The sequence below is a fragment of the Apodemus sylvaticus genome, unplaced genomic scaffold, assembly GCF_947179515.1.
Source record: "Apodemus sylvaticus unplaced genomic scaffold, mApoSyl1.1 scaffold_227, whole genome shotgun sequence".
NCBI classification, from domain to species: Eukaryota; Metazoa; Chordata; class Mammalia; order Rodentia; family Muridae; genus Apodemus; species Apodemus sylvaticus.
This window is the reverse complement of record NW_026263341.1, coordinates 55,065-72,978: the sequence shown is the minus strand read 5'-3', so window position 1 is coordinate 72,978 and position 17,914 is coordinate 55,065. Positions and strand designations below refer to the sequence as shown.

Genomic DNA, 17,914 nt, shown 5'->3' with positions numbered 1-17,914 from the left:
GTGTGTACATGTATGGGTATGCATGTGTGCACCTGTGTGTGCGTGTGTGCATATCTGTGTGCATGCGTGTGTGCACATGTGTGTGTGTGTGCACACGTGCGTGTGCATGCAAAGAACAGGGGTGGACATTGCTGTCCGGTTCTACTTCTTTCCGTCTTACTTCCGTGAGACAGCATCTCTCTCTCAACCTAGAGCTCACTGTTTTTCCTGTTGGCTCTGCTCAGTAAGTGCCTGGGATTCTTCTGTCTCTGAATCTTCATATTATTGGGAATACAGGCGTAGGTGGCCATAGCCAGCTTTTTATATAGGTGCCACAAGGATCAGAACTTAGATCCCCACACTTGCAAAGCGAGAGCCCTTCCCCACCTAGCTGCCTCCCAAGCCTTCTATCTCTAATAGCAACCTTGTGGGGCACTGATAGCTATAATGCTAGATTACACACTCACAAACACACACACATACATACACACACACACATGTATATATAAATCAGAGGTTCCTAATATTTCCACCCTCTAAGACACATAGGTCCTCATGTTGTTGCGACCCCCCCCAACTAAAAAACGATTTTGTTGCTACTTCATAGCTGCAGTTTTGCTACTGTTTCAAGTTGTAATGTAAATATCTGAAATGCAGGATCCCTGATATGAAACCCCCAAATGGGTTTCAGCCCACAGGTTGAGAACCACTGGCATAAAGCATTAGGATAGAACAGCAGTCCCTTAATGTGTGTACAATTAGCTTCGAGTTGAGAGCGGGCAAAGTCAGAGTCGTCGGAAACAAAGTAGCAACTGACTAAAGTTTAGCAACCAGGTAGCAAAATGGCTCGCTGGGCAGAAGGACCTGGCTGCGGAGCCTGAAGACCTGATTCCAGGCCTCAGGACCTATGAAGCAGAAAGAGAGCTAAACCTGGCATGTCACACCCCTAACTCTGCCATTTAGGAGGCCAGCATGGGCTACGCAGTGAGTACCAGGCTATAGCTGTTACTTGTCTCATGCTGTGACAGAATACTCTCCTCTTAGGAAAGGAAGGGTCTGTTTAGTTCACAGGGGGTGAGGTGGCCTGGTGGGGAAAACATGATGACATACTATTATATGCTCTTGTGTGTGTGTGTTCAGTGTGTGTGTGTGTTGTCCAGGACGGCTCCAGTGTTAATAGTGACACCTCTCATTCTGGGATCCTCTGTATGAACATTGGTTGTTCTGCTTTGATTCCTGTTGGTGCGGGTGTGTGTGTGGGCGGGGGGGGGGGGGTGGAGGGGGGAGATCTCCCTAAATGATGGCACATGCCCTTAGTTCCAGCACTCGGGAACAGAGGAAGGCAGATCTTTGGTGTACAAATCCAGTTCCAGGACAGCCAGGACCACACAGAGAAACCCTGTCTGAAAACAAAAAACAAACAAACAAACAAAAAAAAAAAACGAGAGAGAGAGAGAGAGAGAGAGAGAGAGAGAGAGAGAGAGAGAGAGAGAGCTAGTCTTGAACACCCAGTCCATCTTCCTGTGCCCCGGAGTCATGGATCACAGACGTACACCACCTGAATTTGATTCCGTCGTGTATGTGCGCGAATGCAGGTGTGCACGGCGCTGTGCACCCGTGGAGACCAGAGGTCAGTGCTGGATGTTTTTTTCAGTCACTCTCCACATTATTTTTTCTTGAGACAGGATTTCTTCGGAGAACCTGGAGTTCACCATTTCCTTTCCGTTTCTTTTACATTTATTTATTTTTATTTTATGTGTTTGCTTGTTTTGCCTGCTTGAGTGTCTGGGAACCATGCACATGCAGTACCCTTAGTGGCCAGAAGAGGGCATCGGATCCCCTCGAGCTGGAGTTACAGGAACTTGCAAGCCACCCTGTGGGTGCTGGGAATGAGAACTTCCGGCTGGCAAAAGCCAGCGCTCTTCTCTGCTGAGCCATCTCTCCAAGCCTTCCTGATGTTGTTTTTATGAGGAAATGTCGGAAGAGGCTCACGCAGTTAGGAGGTGAAAGAACCAAGATTTGCACACAGATCCTGTTTGGTAGCAACACCACTCTCGTTCTTAGAAAGGTACCCACAGGTCTTGGCCCCATCTAGCAGTAATCTCTCTCGTCTCGCAGCCCTTTTACAGCCGAGTGCTTTCCTCGTAGGACCATACCTGCTCTCTTCCCCATGTCTGGGCTAAGTTCTCTTTTCCCCCTCCAAGCTCTTTCCACTCAGCTAACTCCTGCTCATCTTTCAGGTTTCAGACAAAACATCATATCCTCCTCCACGACGCCTCCCCTGGTAACCAGTGCAGGTCAGCAACCAGCATCCCTTTAAAAGTTCCTGCCCTGCCTTGCAGGTCGACCAGAACACTACTCCCACCTCTGTCCCACTTCACGAGGCGTTTGGTCCCCCTCCCCTGGAGGCTCCTGGAAAACCATGGATATTGTCCACTGGGGGTAGATACTGTCTCACGTAAACCTTGCTTATGCCCAGCAATCAGCAGTGCTTCATAAATAGTTATTTTAGAAAGAGTGGCTGCAGACTTGAATCCCTGTCCTATGCTGTACATTGAGACAGTTGGGTTGCCTGCTTTCTGATAGCGTCCTAATCTCTCGTCTCTGTCTGGTCCGGGATGCTTATCTGGTGGTAAAACTATTAATCAATCTCCCCCTTTGTCTCATCCTCCCCCTCCCTTCCTGTCCTTCCCTCCCTCCCCCTCCCTCCCTGTCCCCCCCTTCCTCCCCCTTCCTTCCCCACCTCCACTTCCATTTCCACACTTCTCTCTCCCTCTCCATGCACCCATGTCGAACACAGCTGCATCCATCCTTCCTTACAGACAACTCAGAAGAAGAAAGTAAGTCCTGTGAAATCTGTGACTCCCAACTCTTCCCTACCCCCACTTTGCCGGAGACTGAACTCAGAACCTGTGTGCTAGGCAGGGCTCCACCATAGAATCATACCCCAGTCCTCCTTGGGGTACTCCAGCAAGTGCTGTACTGACACACTTTAAAAAAAAAGATTTATTTTTATTATATGTAAGTACACTGTAGCTGTCTTCAGACACGCCAGAAGAGGGAGTCAGATCCCATTACAGATGGTTGTGAGCCACCGCGTGGTTGCTGGGATTTGAACTCAGGACCTTCAGAAGAGCAGTCAGTGCTCTTAACCGCTGAGCAATCTCTCCAGTCCCACTTTTTAACTTCCTGTTTTCTTTCTTTCTTTCTTTCTTTCTTTCTTTCTTTCTTTCTTTCTTTTTTCTTTTTTTTTTGGGGGGGGTGGTAGTGGTGGTTTTGTCCTTGTTTTTTGAGACAGGGTTTCTCTGTATATCTTTGACTGTCCTGGAACCAGTTCTGTAGACCAGGCTGGCTTTGAACTCACAGAGATTCATCTGCCTCTTGCCTCCCTAGCACTGGGATTAAAGGTATAATAAAGGCATGTGCCATGGTTGCTTGGCTTTTCACTTTTTATTTTCAAATGAGTTCTTACTAAGCTTCCCAGGGTATCCATGAACTCGACTGACTCTAAATAAAAAGTAAAAAGAGGATATAACTTAGTGGTAAAGCCCTGCCTAGAATCCCCCAGTGAGGGGGTCCGGGGGTGTGGCTCAGTGGTAGAGCCCCGTCTAGAATCCCCTAGTGAGGGCCTGGGGACATGGCTAAGTGGTAGAGCCCCTGCCTAGAATCCCCCAGTGAGGGCCTGGGGGTGTGGCTCAGTGGTAGAGCCCCTGCCTAGAATACACCAATGAGAGGCTGGGGGCGTGGCTCAGTGGTAGAGCCCCGCCTAGAATCCCCCAGTGAGGAGCTGGGGGCATGGCTCAGTGGCAGAGCCCCTGCCTAGAATACCCCAGTGAGGGCCTGGGGGCGTGGCTCAGTGGTAGTGCCCCTGCCTAGAATCCCCCAATGAAAGGCTGGGGGCGTGGCTCAGTGGTAGAGCCCCGCCTAGAATACCCCAATGAGAGGCTGGGGGCGTGGTTCAGTGGTAGAGTGCTGTGTAAGATCCTTTATCCAATCCCCAGTATCACAACAAGAAAGTTTGTTAGGGCAAGTGATTCGCAAGTTACACAGAGAAGAAAAACTAGAAGCAGTTTGGGGGAACTCTGTTCAGACAGGATTGCACACTGGGAGACAGAGGATGAAGGGACAGCAACGCAGACAGGTTCATGAAGGGGTCACAACAATTTATCGATTTGCTTGGTTCAGCCCATTGCAAAGTCCCTGATTGCACAATAGGAGTATTTTGGATGTTTCTGATCGGCTGAGCCAAATCCTGCTTTTCTCTAGTCTGGTCTTGAGTCCTTAATTGAAATGTGAAGCTGGATGAGTTTCGAGTTTAGACATTTTCAGAATTGTGAGCATTCCAAGGACTCTATCAGTTCCGACTCTTACCCTGAGCCCCCGCGGCCCCAGATCTGATCTGGGCAGCATGCAAAGCCTAACCTGGGTGTGTTGACTCAGTCTGGGAATCCCAGCACTGGGGAGATAGATGAAGGTGGTGGTGGTAGTTTGGCTGGATTTGAACCTGCGGAAAGAGTTGTGGGCTAGCCTTGGTCTGTGAGTGAGAGGCCAGAGCGGTGACTCGGCGTATCGGCGGTTGCAAACACCTTCTGCTCTCCCAGGAGAGCTGACTTAGGCGCCACTCAAGACAGGTCACAATTGCCTGTGGCTCCGTGTGGCTCGCGAGGTCACACGCGCATGCTTACACAGGCGCATTCACGCAAATAAAGTGAAATAAACTTAAAAACAATCAATGAAAACAAGTCCAAGGGACACTATTCAAGCGTCACCTTGGCACTCAAAAGTGTCGTATGGAGCGATTTTGGATTAGGGACGTTCAGCGGGTGCAGGGAAGGAAACCGCTCCGATTAGGTTTTGTTAACGCTCCCAGATAAGGCCAGGGCAAGACTGTAGGAGGCTGCTGGCTCTGTCTGCTCGGGGATTCTGCAAACCTGGTTTCCTCTCTGAGTTCACCAGAACACAAGAAGGGTCGCCAAACACTGTAAAAGGTATTTTATGAGAGAAAATGGAAGTGCCAGGACAGAAGGGACTAACATCCATTTTATTTTGTGGCCCGTTTTCCCCACACGAACTCCTTGATTCTGCTTCCAATCCGCCTCCCAGTGAAAAGTAAGTTATCTCTCCTTTTATTATTGACGCCCTTTTGATGTTTGTTGTTTGATGGGAAAGTCTCAAGGAGCCCAGGCTAGCCTTAAACTGTGTTTATAACCAAAGATGACCTCTTGATCCTCCTGCCTCAGCCTCCTGAGTGCAGGATTAGAGGTCTATGCCACCATGCCCAGCAAGAAAATGCTTTCCTAGTTTGTTTTCCCTCCCTTTCTTGTGGGTAGCTGAATGTTTCCAGATATTTGGAAGGAGGAACAAGAAAGAAGCGAACTAGGCATGGCCGTGTCTGCCTATGATCCCAGCACTGTGAAAGCTGAGTGAGGCAGGAGGATTAGCAGTTTAAGACTAGCCTCCATTACTTATCAAATTTGAGGTTAGCCTGGGCTACATAAGTTCTATAGCAAAAAAAGAGGGGGAGGGGAGAGGAAAGGGGAAGAGAAATCTGTTTTTAGAGAAATTGACCCCATTGTGGAGGAGACTAGGTGGTTTTCAGGCTCCGCCCTCGTCCACGGACTGTAAACTGGGGTCTGGGACGGTATGTATTACTGGGGTCCCAGTGTTTGAGCAGAGTCTTAAACTGCCCCATTGTCCTAGAGCACAGGACAGCAGGAGTTATATATGTTTATAGGTAGAAACCAAAACCAAATAAAAAACGGGATCCAAGCCTTCCTCCCTGACTGGGGGGTGGGGGTGGGGGTGGGGTGGGGGATGTGGGCAGGGTCGGGGGAGGCGTGATTGATAGAAGAGTGGAGGTGCTTTTCTGATGTCCTCTACATTGCTGGAAGGTGAGTTCCTAGAGGAAACGGCCAGGTGATTCCAGGGATAGGGACGAATGTGTGTTAAAGCAGACAGGTCACAGATAAGCCAGCATCTCTGCATGCAGCCCCGCCTGAGAATGGCTGGGATGACAAGTCCATGTCCCTTGTGGCTGGGCCTCTCCTGGGGGCGGGCCTCTCCTGGGGGCGGGCCCCTCCGGTGGGCGGGCCCCTCCGGTGGGCGGGCCCCGTGTGGGGGCGGGCCTCTCCGGAGGGTGCTCCAGGAGGAATGGGAGGGTCAGTCATTGTTAACACCCTTTTCTTCATCTCTTCTGGCCTTGCCCCACAATTCCACCTGGATTTTCCTCTCCGTGGCGCTCCTGCTTAAGCAGTATTGAAACGTAAGTTCATGTGTTTCTTCTTTCGCCTGCTTCCCCTTCTCCCTCCTGCCTGGAGGCCACAGCAGCGCAGGGATTCTTGGGAGTCGGGGCAAAGCAGGAATGCTTTACTCTCATCTTCCAAAGGGCAGGTGGAGGAACAGCAAGATGGCTCCGAGGGTGAAAAGAGTTTGTACCTAAGCTGAGTTTGATCTCCAGTACCCACGCGGTGGAAAGAGAAAATTAGCTCCTTCTGTGGCCCTCTGACCGCGGGCGCACACACATGCAAAAGACACTGTAGCTGTCTTCTGTCACCCCAGAAGAGGGCGTCAGATCTCATTACGGATAGTGGTGAGCCACCATGTGGTCGTGGGATTTGAACTCAGAACTTTCGGAAGAGCAGTCAGTGCTCTTAACCGCCGAGCCATCTCTCCAGCCCCGAACCTCTCCCTACCTGTGCACCAGGTCTACATGTGGTGCACAGACATATGCAGGCAAAACACACACATACATGAAAGCAAATACATAAAGAAACACGTAAAGACACTGGTAACTCTGAAGTGCCCTGCCTCGCCCTTGGGCCTTCACCCCCGCTGTCAGGTCTCTCAGGCTCAGCTCTGCTCTAAGGACCACTGACTGGGTGTCCCACACCGTCCATGTTGTGATTTATTTCTCCCTCCTGTGCTCTCCTCTCTCGTGGTGGACTGTGGACTCATCAACACCTCCTGTCCCCTGGATGTACCACAGGGATTCTTGGTAAGTACCTCATTCTTTGTGGGCCCTGGCCGCATGTAACAATCTCCTTGCCCTTACCTCCTGTGCTGGAGGGAGTGTGTGGGAAGAAGGGAATCTGAGATGTGCTCCCAATGGGCTCAGGAGCCCCTGGAAACTCAGGACCTGACTTAAATGCCCAGAACATGCCCTGGGAGTAACGGCGCATGCCCGCAACCCTGGTGCTGGGCCGCCCAGCCGGCTGGCTGAGCTCAAGGCCAATGAGAGACACTGTTTCTAAAAGTAAGATGGAAAGCTCCTGAGAAATGACAAGTGGGGTTGGCCTCTGGCCTGCCTGCCATGCCAGTACACACGGCAGAAACACACCATGTGCCCGCACACACATGCACACACACAGACACACACAGACTAGTAGGATGCTTCAGTGGGTGATGGGTCTTGTTGCGAAGCCTGGTGGCCTAAGTTTGATCCCCAGGTCCTACACAAGGACAGAATTGACTCCTACAAATTGTCCTCTGACCTCTACTTGCTTGCTATAATATGCTCGTGCCCATAGTCACATGTGTAAACACATATACACATACATGATGATGATGGTGGTGGTGATGATGATGCTAATGATATGAGATGGGGCGGTACTGGGCATAGTACTACACACCTCTAATCAATCCCGGAGGCAAAGGAAGGGAGAGCTCTGTGAGTTTGAAGTCAGCTTGGGCTACAAAGCAAGTTCCAGGTCAGCCAGAACTTCAGACAGACGGGCAGGCATACATACAGACAGGCACCAGACAGGCAGGCAGAAATACAGACAGGCAGGCAGGCAGGCAGGCAGGCAGACAGACAGACAGGCAGGTAAACAGGCAGACAGACAGACAGGCAGACAGACAGACAGGTAGGTAGACAGGCAGGCAGGCAGACAGGCAGACAGACAGACAGACAGACAGACAGGCAGGCAGACAGACAGACAGGCAAGCAGGCAGGCAGGCAGGTAGACAGGCAAGTGGGCCATAATTCTACAGGGCTCTTTAGGAGACAGGGGTTTGGGGTGAGCTGTGGTCCGTATTGACCTGGGTTCTGTCTGGCTACCTTTGAGATTCTATTTGCATTTCTTTACTGTCACAGGTCTGCTGAGCCTCCAAGTACTGAATGGTGAGTTGTTGGCTTCATCATTTCTGGTTTTGGGTATACAGAGGCATTAGCTTTTCAGGTTGGAAGAAATGTCACCGAGGCTACATACCTCAACTCCACCATCGTTAGCAGCACAACCACATGACATCATGCTTTCAAGCAACAGACAATCTTCATGTTCCATTCGCTGTGCTGAGTCTTCTTCTAGGCATTGAGATAGAAGAGGGAATAAGAGACATCAAATGTACCAGGTGCTGTTGATGAGCTGAGGGAGGTGGTCAGACCTCTAGTGCAGCACTCTGGAGGTGGACACAAGAGGATCAGAAGTTCAAGGCCAGCCTGAACAACTAGAGACCCTGTCGCAAACAAACAAATAGCTGGAGAAATGGCTCAGTGAGAAAATGAACTTCTTTTTGTTTGTTTGTTTGTTTGTTTTTTGTTTTTTCGAGACAGGGTTTCTCTGTGTAGCCCTGGCTGTCCTGGAACTCACTCTGTAGACCAGGCTGGCCTCGAACTCAGAAATCTGCCTGCCTCTGCCTCCCAAGTGCTGGGATTAAAGTCATGTGCCACCACTGCACAGTGTAAATGAACTTCTTGCCAAGGCTGATGATCTGAGTTCAGTCCCTGGGCTGGAAGTAGTGGCAGGACAAGATGGACCGCTGTTAGTTGTGCTCTGACCTCCACATGTGTACTCTGACACGCAAATTCATACCACACACACACAAATACGCACACCACCACCACAATACACACACCCCCCACACACATATACATACACAGACATCCCTCATATCACAGATACACATACATGCACACTATACATACACACAAATACTCCCCACTAACACCACCACTACACATACACAAACAGATCCCACACTACACACACATACCCCCTACACACATGCGCGTGCGCGCGTGCGCACACACACACACACTCACACACACACACATACACACACACCAAATAAAAAATGTAACTTTAAACAAAACCAGACCATGCCGCTGGTGTTTTGGTGAGAGGACAAGGGAGTGGCCCAGTTGCAGGCTCGGGTCTGAAGAGCACTGTTGTCCTAGGGAGTGAGGAGAGCCCGGAGTCAGGGAGACTGAGGTGCTCTTAGAGGATGCTGCAGGGAACTGGGCCATTACAGGCCACAGGAAGTGACGTCTAAGCAAAGGCTAGAAGGAACCAAGGCCATCAGTCCATACGTGCAAACTGTATGCATTTGCGCACATGTGTGTGTATCTGTGGGTAGGGTGCTTCACACAGAGGGAAAGCCAAGGGGCAGCGGAGAGCCTGAGCCGAGCGACATTAAGCAGGTGACCGTCCCCCTTCCACCAAAGGGTCCCGTTTGTTCCATTTGCAGCTGAATTTCCACCCAGTCCCTAATTTTCCTTTATTTGTCTTCCCTTTCCCCTTCTCTCCTTCTTTCTCTCCTTCCTCCCCTCCTCTACCCTCTCCATGTTTTTCCTTAGAAGAAACAAGTAACTGCAAAGAAGAAGGTGGGTGGGGCTGTGTGCTTGACCTGGTGACCTGGCTGCAGGGTGGCCTGCTGGTTAGCGCCGCCCCTGTGTGTGAGTGAGGTACAGGGTAGTACTGGAGAACAGGTCAGACAGATGCGCCCATGCCCGAGGCTTCTGGGAGCATCTGCAGCCCCAGCCGCCCTCTCCCTTCCTCTCCGCTCATCCGAGTCACCCGGGGCACACCGAGGTAAGAAGTGGCTGCTTCCCTGGACCTCCAGACTCCCTCCTCCCTGCTGGAGATGCCTGGGTAAGTTGAGTGGCAGGCCAATGTGGCCGGAAACTAAGAGAGGGGAAGACCACAGATACAATCCTGATGCTGGTGGATCGCTCCGGTTAAACTGTCTTGGATTAGGATGTCCAGTGTGGCTCGGCGGAGTGTATGTCTAGTGGCACAAAGACCACGATCTGGTCCCTAGGGCCGCTCGCAGTGTGGGTGCCCGGGACCCTAGCTCCTGGCAAGGTCGGAAGTGCAAGGGCAACCTGTACAGCTTTTGTTTGTTTGTTTGTTTTTTGTTTGCTTTTGGAGACAGGGGTTCTCTGTGTAGCCCTGGCTGTCCTGGCTGTCACTCTGTAGACCAGGCTGGCCTCAAACTAAGAACTCCTCCTGCCTCTGCCTCCCAAGTGCTGGGATTAAAGGCATGCGCCACCACCACTCAGCTATGCCCGCTATAAAGGTCCAAGGCCTGTTTTGATTTCGTGAGACCCCTTTTCAAAACACAAACTAGAGAAATAACATCAGGAAAGGGTAGGTAAGAGTGCCAGGTGTCATTAGAGGGCAGCACAGACACAGAAGCAAGGGAATCTCAGGTCACAGCTGGATGAGGCCAATTTAGGACAGTGAGACTCATCTCAAAAACAAGACAAAACAACAGGCTGTGCAGTGGGAGGCAGAGGCAGAGGCAGGCAGATTTCTGAGTTCGAGGCCAGCCTGGTTTATACAGTGAGTTCCAGGACAGCCAGAGCTACACAGAGAAACCGTGTCTAGAAAAACCAAAAGAAAAAAATCAACCAAAATAACAAGACAAAACAAAACAAAAATGAACAGCAGCAATGACGGCGACAAAGCACTGGGCCGAGAGCTCTTAGAGCAGTGGTTGGTTCTCAACCTTCCTAAAGCCGAGGCGCTTTACTACAGTGCTTCGTGTGGTGGAGATCACCAACCGGAAAATTGTTTTCCATACCACTTCATAACCGTAATTTTGCTACTGTCATGAACTGCAATGTAAATATCTGCATTTTCGGAGGGTCTCTGGTGACCCCTGTGGACGTGCCACTCAACCCCGGGGTCATGACCCCTAGACTGCAAGCTGCTGTCTGAGGAGAAAAGGTCAAGGCTGCCTAAGCTTCGGGGCAGTTGGAGGTCCCTGAGCTCTGAAAGACCTTGTCTCAAAAGCAAGCAGACAAAAAGCCCTAGAGGCACAGCTCCCACCCTTCCAAAACATCCTGGGACGGGTGTAGGCCACCTGTTCAAACGTGAGCTTATGGGGGGGCTGTTCTCATTCAGACCACCACACATCCTTAGGAAATACAGAATAGTAAAATTGGAGGTGCAGGCAAGATGCTTTGGCAGTAAAAGTGCTTCCTGCTAAACTTGCCGACCTGAGCTGGGTCCTAAGATCCATCTGATAGAAAGAGAGAACTGTGAAGCGTCCCGAGGAATTCAGTTAGCGAGCCTAGCCGAATCGGTGAGCTCCAAGTTTGGGGAGAAATATTCTGTCCCAGGGGAAAAAAACCAAAAAGAAAAAAAGAGAAGCCGGGCGGTGGTGGCACTCGCCTGTAATCGCAGTGCTCTGGGAAGCAGAGGCAGGTGGATTTCTGAGTTCAAGGCCAGCCTGGTCTACAGAGTGAGTTCCAGGACAGCCAGGGCTACACAGAGAAACCCTGTCTTGAAAAACCAAATTCAAAAAAACAGAACAAAACAAACAAAAAAAAATGATAGAATAAATAAAATAAAATGCAATAAAAATAAGATGAAGAGGGACTGCTGAAGGAACTGACGTGTGTATGTGTGTGTGTGTTTGTGTGTGTGCGCGCACGTGGGTGCGTGCATGTGCATGCATGTGCACATGTGCATGCACGCGCGTGTGCGCAGACAGAATGCACACATATGTGCAACGCACACAGTAAGTTGCACTTGAAGGTGCGTGCTTGTGATCCCAGTCCTTAGGAGGTCAGGCAGGAGGATCAAGAGGTCGTCCTTGGCTACATAATAAGTCTGAAGCCAGCCTGAGGTACACAGGTGGACCCTGTTTCAAAAAACCAACCAAATCAAACAGTCAAAAGGACAAAGAGGAAAATTAGTGAGGTTCCCTAAGACCTACAAGTGGTTTGCTAACAGAGTGGTTGTTCTTATTGTTGTTGTTGTTGTTTTTGCTGAGTACAGGTTAGACTGTGCAAAAGAGCAAACAGTTTGCCTGGAAGTTGAGAGATTACCAAGATGGGAGAACTTGGCCACAACCTGGAATATAAAAGAAACTTTCAAGCCAAGAGCCACCTAAGGGCACACGTTTGGAGTGCCAGGCGGGAAGGGGTCCTGGGTGAGATTAATGGTTGTCAGTATTTGCCTTTAGTGAAGCCTCCTCCAGCCACCACCACAGCCAGGGGACTTGTGAGGAGCAGCGGATGGAACTTTCTGAGGTGTGCCTACATGGTGATAACGTTCTTCTTTGTGTCCTACAATAAAGGAGACTGGGTGAGGATGGACCTTTCTATCTATGGAGGGAGGGAGGGAGAGAGGGAGGGAGGGAGAGGCAGAGGAAGTATCATGGGAGAAGGGAGTCTGCCCAGAACTGTAGGAAGGGGGAGGCAAGAGGGGAAGCGGTGGTCCTGCAAAGCCAGCTCGCCCAAGCACTCGCTCGTGTGCGTGCGTGCGTGGTGTGTGCACGCGAGCGTGCATGCGTGTGTGGTGTGTGTGCAAGTGTGTGGGTGTGTGTGTGTGTGTGTCTGCGCACAGTCATGTAGGTGTCATCGGACAGCTTTTGGAAGCCAGGTCTCTCTTGGGTTCTCGAATTGATATGTGTGCCTTTCCAGTAAGAAACCAATGCACACTTGGTGCACACTTGGAGATTAAAACGGAAAATTAGAATAATTGTACTGCTCTAACTAATACCCAAAGAGGAGCCGGCCATGGATAAGAGATTTTACCAACTTGTATCCACCTTGGATATGTGTATTTTACATCATACCAGCCTCAGGGTACATACACTTTGAGCAATTTAAACGGAGATTGGAGCTTGCGAATCTGGCCACTTGGGCAGATATGGGAGATGTACACAGCCGAGATATTGCCAGAATGATGTCATATGTACACTAGTGGTGATTTCCTCAAATGGTTGCTACCCGGGGTGATCCTACCCACCCGGCAGAATTATGCTTTTACTGAGAAGAGCACAGAGGCCTTAAGGCAGCCTGGGCTCAGTGGTGGTTGCGACCCTGTGCTGCCCCCTTGAGCTGCTTCTTAGCATATTCCTGGAAGTGGGGCTGCTGTTTCTTAAGTCTGGGTTGCCTCCTTTTGTTATGGGAATGGAGCCTAATTGACAGACAGTCCTGGAGGAAAAAACATAAGCAGAAACTTTCTCAACATCGCCAAACTTTAATTACGAGGTGGAATGAGAATTCTGCAGCCGCCCGGTGAGAAGCACACTTCTTACCTGTCAGCCACACCGGAAGCAGCGATCTTTCCGCTAAATTCGTTGTGTAACTTAATATGTCCAAAGCAAGCTTGTGAGTACATCTGATATAGCGTTAGTCTTACTACTCCAATTTCCGGCATTACTGCCTCATTCAGTCTCAGAGACTGAATTCTTACTGGACTCGGCCACAGTGGCCTTTGTTACTGAGCCGCCTCCAGAGATGGAAGAGAGCCAGGCGGGCTCTGGTCTCCACTAGGAGTTGTTTCCTTTGAACACACACTTTGTAGCCTCCCCAAGCCCCTCCTTACCCAGGAGAGTCTTAAGGACCAAGTCCTCACATCTCTGCCCGCGGAGCCACCTCTTCAACTCGTGTTTGGTTGGTCAGGACAGGGTCTCTGACTTAGGCTGGGGTGACCTTGGATGAAAGTGCTGGGGTTATGGGTGTGGCCTGCCACATCTACTTTAGGGATGCTAGAGACCAGCTCAGCACGCAGGCTGGGGAGACCCTGTACCAACCGAGCTGCACGCCATCTGAGTTGTGAAAGCAAATCTGTGGGGCACTGAGTATGCAATGAACTTGGAGCAGGAAACAAGAGCAAGAAAAGAGGCGGGGTGGCCAGGCCAGGGGCGCGAGCCAAGGACAACCCTGCTAGCTCTGCCAGAGCAGCGGTCCTCTCCCACCCTAGTGCACTGACCCTTTAATACGGTTCCTCAGGTTGTGGTAACACCCACAACCACAACATTATTTCACTGCTACTTCATAATTAATTTTGCTACTGTTATGAATTACAATGTCAACATCAGTGTTTTCCGGTGGTCTTAGGTGACCCCTGTGAGAGGGCCTGACCCGCAGGTGGAGACCTGCTGGCCTAGGCTCCCGGCAGGAGTGCGGCTCACAGACTGGGGTTGAAGGCTGAGGGAGACAGAGAGCTCAGGAGGTGAATGCCAGCTATTGTTTGATTTGTATTTTTTATATTATTTTTCTCTGTTGTCTTCTCTAGTGTTACTGCCACTATTGTAACCCGGACCTGGATTTGAGGTACAGCATGGAGGGCAAGGGCATCGCACCGGGCCCGTGGGTCCTGGACCTCACCTTAAACCTCTTGTCTGGTTGTTTGGTTTTTGAGACAGGGTTTCTCTGTGTTGCCTGTTTGGTTTTTGAGACAGGGTTTCTCTGTGTTGCCCTGGCTGTCTGGGAACCTTTAAACTTCTTTCATTACATTGTGTTGTTGTTGTTGTTGTCATTTGGGTGTGTGTGCCTCGTGCCCGTATACTGTGCCTGGCGCACGAACGGAGGGGCAGACACTGGAGCAGTCCCTCCACTCTTCCTTACACATCCCGAGAACAGAACTCCATCTTCAGTCCTGGCAGTAGAGTGGCTTCACCTGCTGTCACGGGACTCAGCAGCTTGGCTTTAAATAACTAACTTTGAAGTTAGGCCCTGCCCCATGCTCCCAGAAATATGACTCGATTCAGAATATATCGACAACTACCTTGGCTATGTAGCTAGGCTCTTCCCTGACTAGATGTCACTGAAAGCAGTCCTACATTTGTTCTAGCCTACATTCTACCATGTGGCTGGCTGGGCTAATCTCACATCTTGCTGGCATATCTATCTCTTGCTGGGTTCTATCCCAGAATCCTTTCTCTCTCCCGGATGTCCCACCTCCTGGTTCCTGCCTAAGCCATAGGCCTTTTGACTGACAGGTGATGCATCCATACAACGCACAAGATAGTCTCTCTAAACCGAATGTCCAAGGTAGGGTTTGTAGGCTCAAAGTCACAGAATCGCCCGGGAAGTCCTAAGTTAATTCTCCTTTACTGTGGGCGACACATATGTACCCCGCAGCACAATATATAAAATAAAATTCTAAGTGGAATTATTATTCTTGTATTTTAAAATTATTATTATTATTATTATTATTATTAGACAGTTAGGAAGATAGTTCAAAGGTTAAAAATACGGGTGCTGGTGGTATATGACTTTAGTTCCGGCCCTCGAGAGGCGGACACAGGCAGATCTCTGCGTTCCAGGCCAGCTTGGGAGCCGACCCCTGCCACATCATGTCTGCTTTTCCTGTCGGGCTCCTTGCCTGTTGAGCTGGACTGGAGGGAGAGAGAGCTTAGCTGCGGTGGGTGTGTACAATGCAGAATCTCACCTGGTGGTGAGTGCAGGAGAAACAGTCTTTGTGAGACAGCTTCAGCGAGATAGCTCGTTTAATGGGGTGGGGAGGCTATCAAAACCTTTTGGGAGAAGATGGAAGTTTTGGGGGTGTGTGCACATCACTGGCTGGGGCCAAGGTTCTGGAAATGCTGTATGTACATAAAAAGGAAGTTCAGATGTTTGCTGGACTTACCTTAAGGATGGAGAAAGTTGAACCTGTAACCAGCTGCCTGCCAGGCTACACGACCAGTTCAAGGGTGGCAGGCTAGGGGCTCTGTGAGCTAGGATGTGCAGGCGCCACCCCTGCCAGTCTCAAGACGAGGTTTCTGGGGTTCGGTCACACTTCGATCTCACTCTTGCTCCAGACTTGCCCCCCTGGTTGCTCCCCACACACCCCCTCAAATCCTCACGAGGTCTGAGGGTAGTGACATCAGCCGGTGGAGCAGTTTGGGGGGGGGGGGCGAGGAACAAAGTGGGCGGACCGTGGCCAGGAGGGGCTGGGTCCCAGACAGAGGTCTGCAGTGCAGGCTCGGGGTGTCCTGTGGGGTTGTTGGGGAGCTCTGAGAATATAGGACGATGTAAATGAGCATCACGATGTGACTTTCGCCCTTTCTCCTCTTCTGTAGAGATGACCCCTGCTGTTCCTTCCAGTGAAGCAGCTGTGTCTCCCTCAACCCTCACAACCCCTCTGAGCACTTCACAGCTAAGGAAGCTCTCATTCTGGCCTGTCAACTCGCAGAGCATCGGTGTGTCCAGAGGCGCAGGAGGAAGCCTGTGTGAGGGCGGTGCGGCTGACTAACCCAGGAGAGCAGCCGAGTGAGCCTCTGCAGGAGTTTCCCCACACCTTCTCTTCTGGGTCGTTCTCATCGTTTCTTTACTGCACACCAATCAATAGCTGAATGTTTGTTTCCTACATTCACAAAACAGCATTCGGAATTAATGGCGGGTGGAGGGGTGCTGGGAATCGTCTATTATTGTCAAATTAAAAAACCTGTCACACTTTGATTCCGTGTATATGCAACGAGTACCGTGTGATTCTGTGTGGATTGAGGGCACCAGCTCAGCAGCTCATCTTTAACGGCTAAGCCGCCTTGCTGGCCCTCAAACAGAAATCCAAGAGCAGAGAGCCCTGTCTGTGTCTCCCTGTTCTCAGATGCTGGCCCAAGCCTAAGTGTGCTCTAAACCCGCCATGCTGGGCTTCCTGACTCCAGTGCAGCGCTCCCAGACTGCAGCAGGATGGCTGTGCAGGTCCTAACTTCTGATGTGTCAGTTCTTGGCGCTTGAGTGTCTGTTTGTGCCCCTTCTTATGCTTTTAATGAGAACAAGAGCCCCAAGGTGAATCCTGGTATCCCCAGTCTAATGGCTCTGCCGGGACTCCCCTTGGTTTCTGGTAACATGTTTTCCTGCCCCTCCCCTTTTTCGTTTTTTTTTTAAAGACAGGGTTTCCCTGTGTATGCCTGGCTGTCCTGGACTCGCTGTGTAGAACAGGCTGGCCTTGAACTCACAGAGATCCATCTTCCTCTGCTTCCTGAGTGGTGAGATTAAAGGTAAGCTCCACCACCATTATTTCCTGTCTTTTAATACTTTAATTGGCAGAGAAAATGGACCCATATCCTGCACCTCTATTAAACAGTAGGTATGGAGAATCAGGAGTTGAGAGCCATTTTGACTATATAGTAAATTTCAAGCTAACCTGGAATACATGAAAATTTGTCTCAAAACAAAAGATAAGAGGATGGCTCAGCGGTTAGGAACAGGACTCCTCAGGCTGGTGAAATGGCTCAGCGGTTAAGAGCACTGACTGCTCTTCCAAAGGTCCTGAGTTCAAATCCCAGCAACCACATGGTGGCTCACAACCATCTGTAATGGGATCAGATGCCCTCTTCAGTTGCCAGCATTCACAGAACTGCTCAGGACTGTCCCTAACTCCAGTTACAGAGCATCTTCTGCCCTCCTCTGGTCTCTGCTGGTACTACACACAGATGCAATACTTAAATCCGTGAAGGCAAATCACACATATCAAACAAAAACATCTTAAAAAAAATAAAGTGAGGTTCAAGGCTATGCCGGTTCTATGCACTGCTTTATCCTTGGCAACCACACTAATTTGGCTCCTAATAAGTTACAATTCAGAGCAACAAGGACGCTCATTAGAGCGGGCGGGCAGTGACCCAGTTTGCCTCAGGAGTCGGATTTCGGATTTCCTGCCCGATTTGGAGAAGGAAAAACGAACCTGAGTGCTCCACATTGTCGCTCTCTGCTCACTCCCTATAACGCAAGAAGCCGGACACAACGTGAGGGTTTGCACAGATACTGTTGCACGAATGCTGCCCCTCGACCTACACCCCCCTCAACTCCAATCCTGGACACCCCAATCCCCAAACCTCGCCGGTGCTCTCAGGAAGGCCATGAGATTCCTTATGGGAATCAGCCTTTTTAGTTGACCTTGGAACCCTGGCTAGGGGAAAAAGCAGGCTAAATGCAGGGCATGCTGTCCACATAGGCGCAGGCTCGCGA

General features: G+C 50.4%; 1 protein-coding gene across 1 annotated transcript; it reads left to right on the top strand.

Moving 5' to 3' along the window:
• Positions 1-1,515: 1,515 nt before the first annotated feature.
• Positions 1,516-16,051, top strand: LOC127676170 (epididymal protein 13-like). Its single transcript, XM_052172118.1, has 7 exons — positions 1,516-1,609; positions 2,220-2,276; positions 8,072-8,098; positions 9,554-9,580; positions 12,172-12,293; positions 14,235-14,272; positions 16,024-16,051. The coding sequence occupies exons 1-7, from the start codon at positions 1,516-1,518 to the stop codon at positions 16,049-16,051; spliced, it is 393 nt and encodes a 130-aa protein (XP_052028078.1).
• The last annotated feature ends 1,863 nt before the right edge of the window (positions 16,052-17,914 follow it).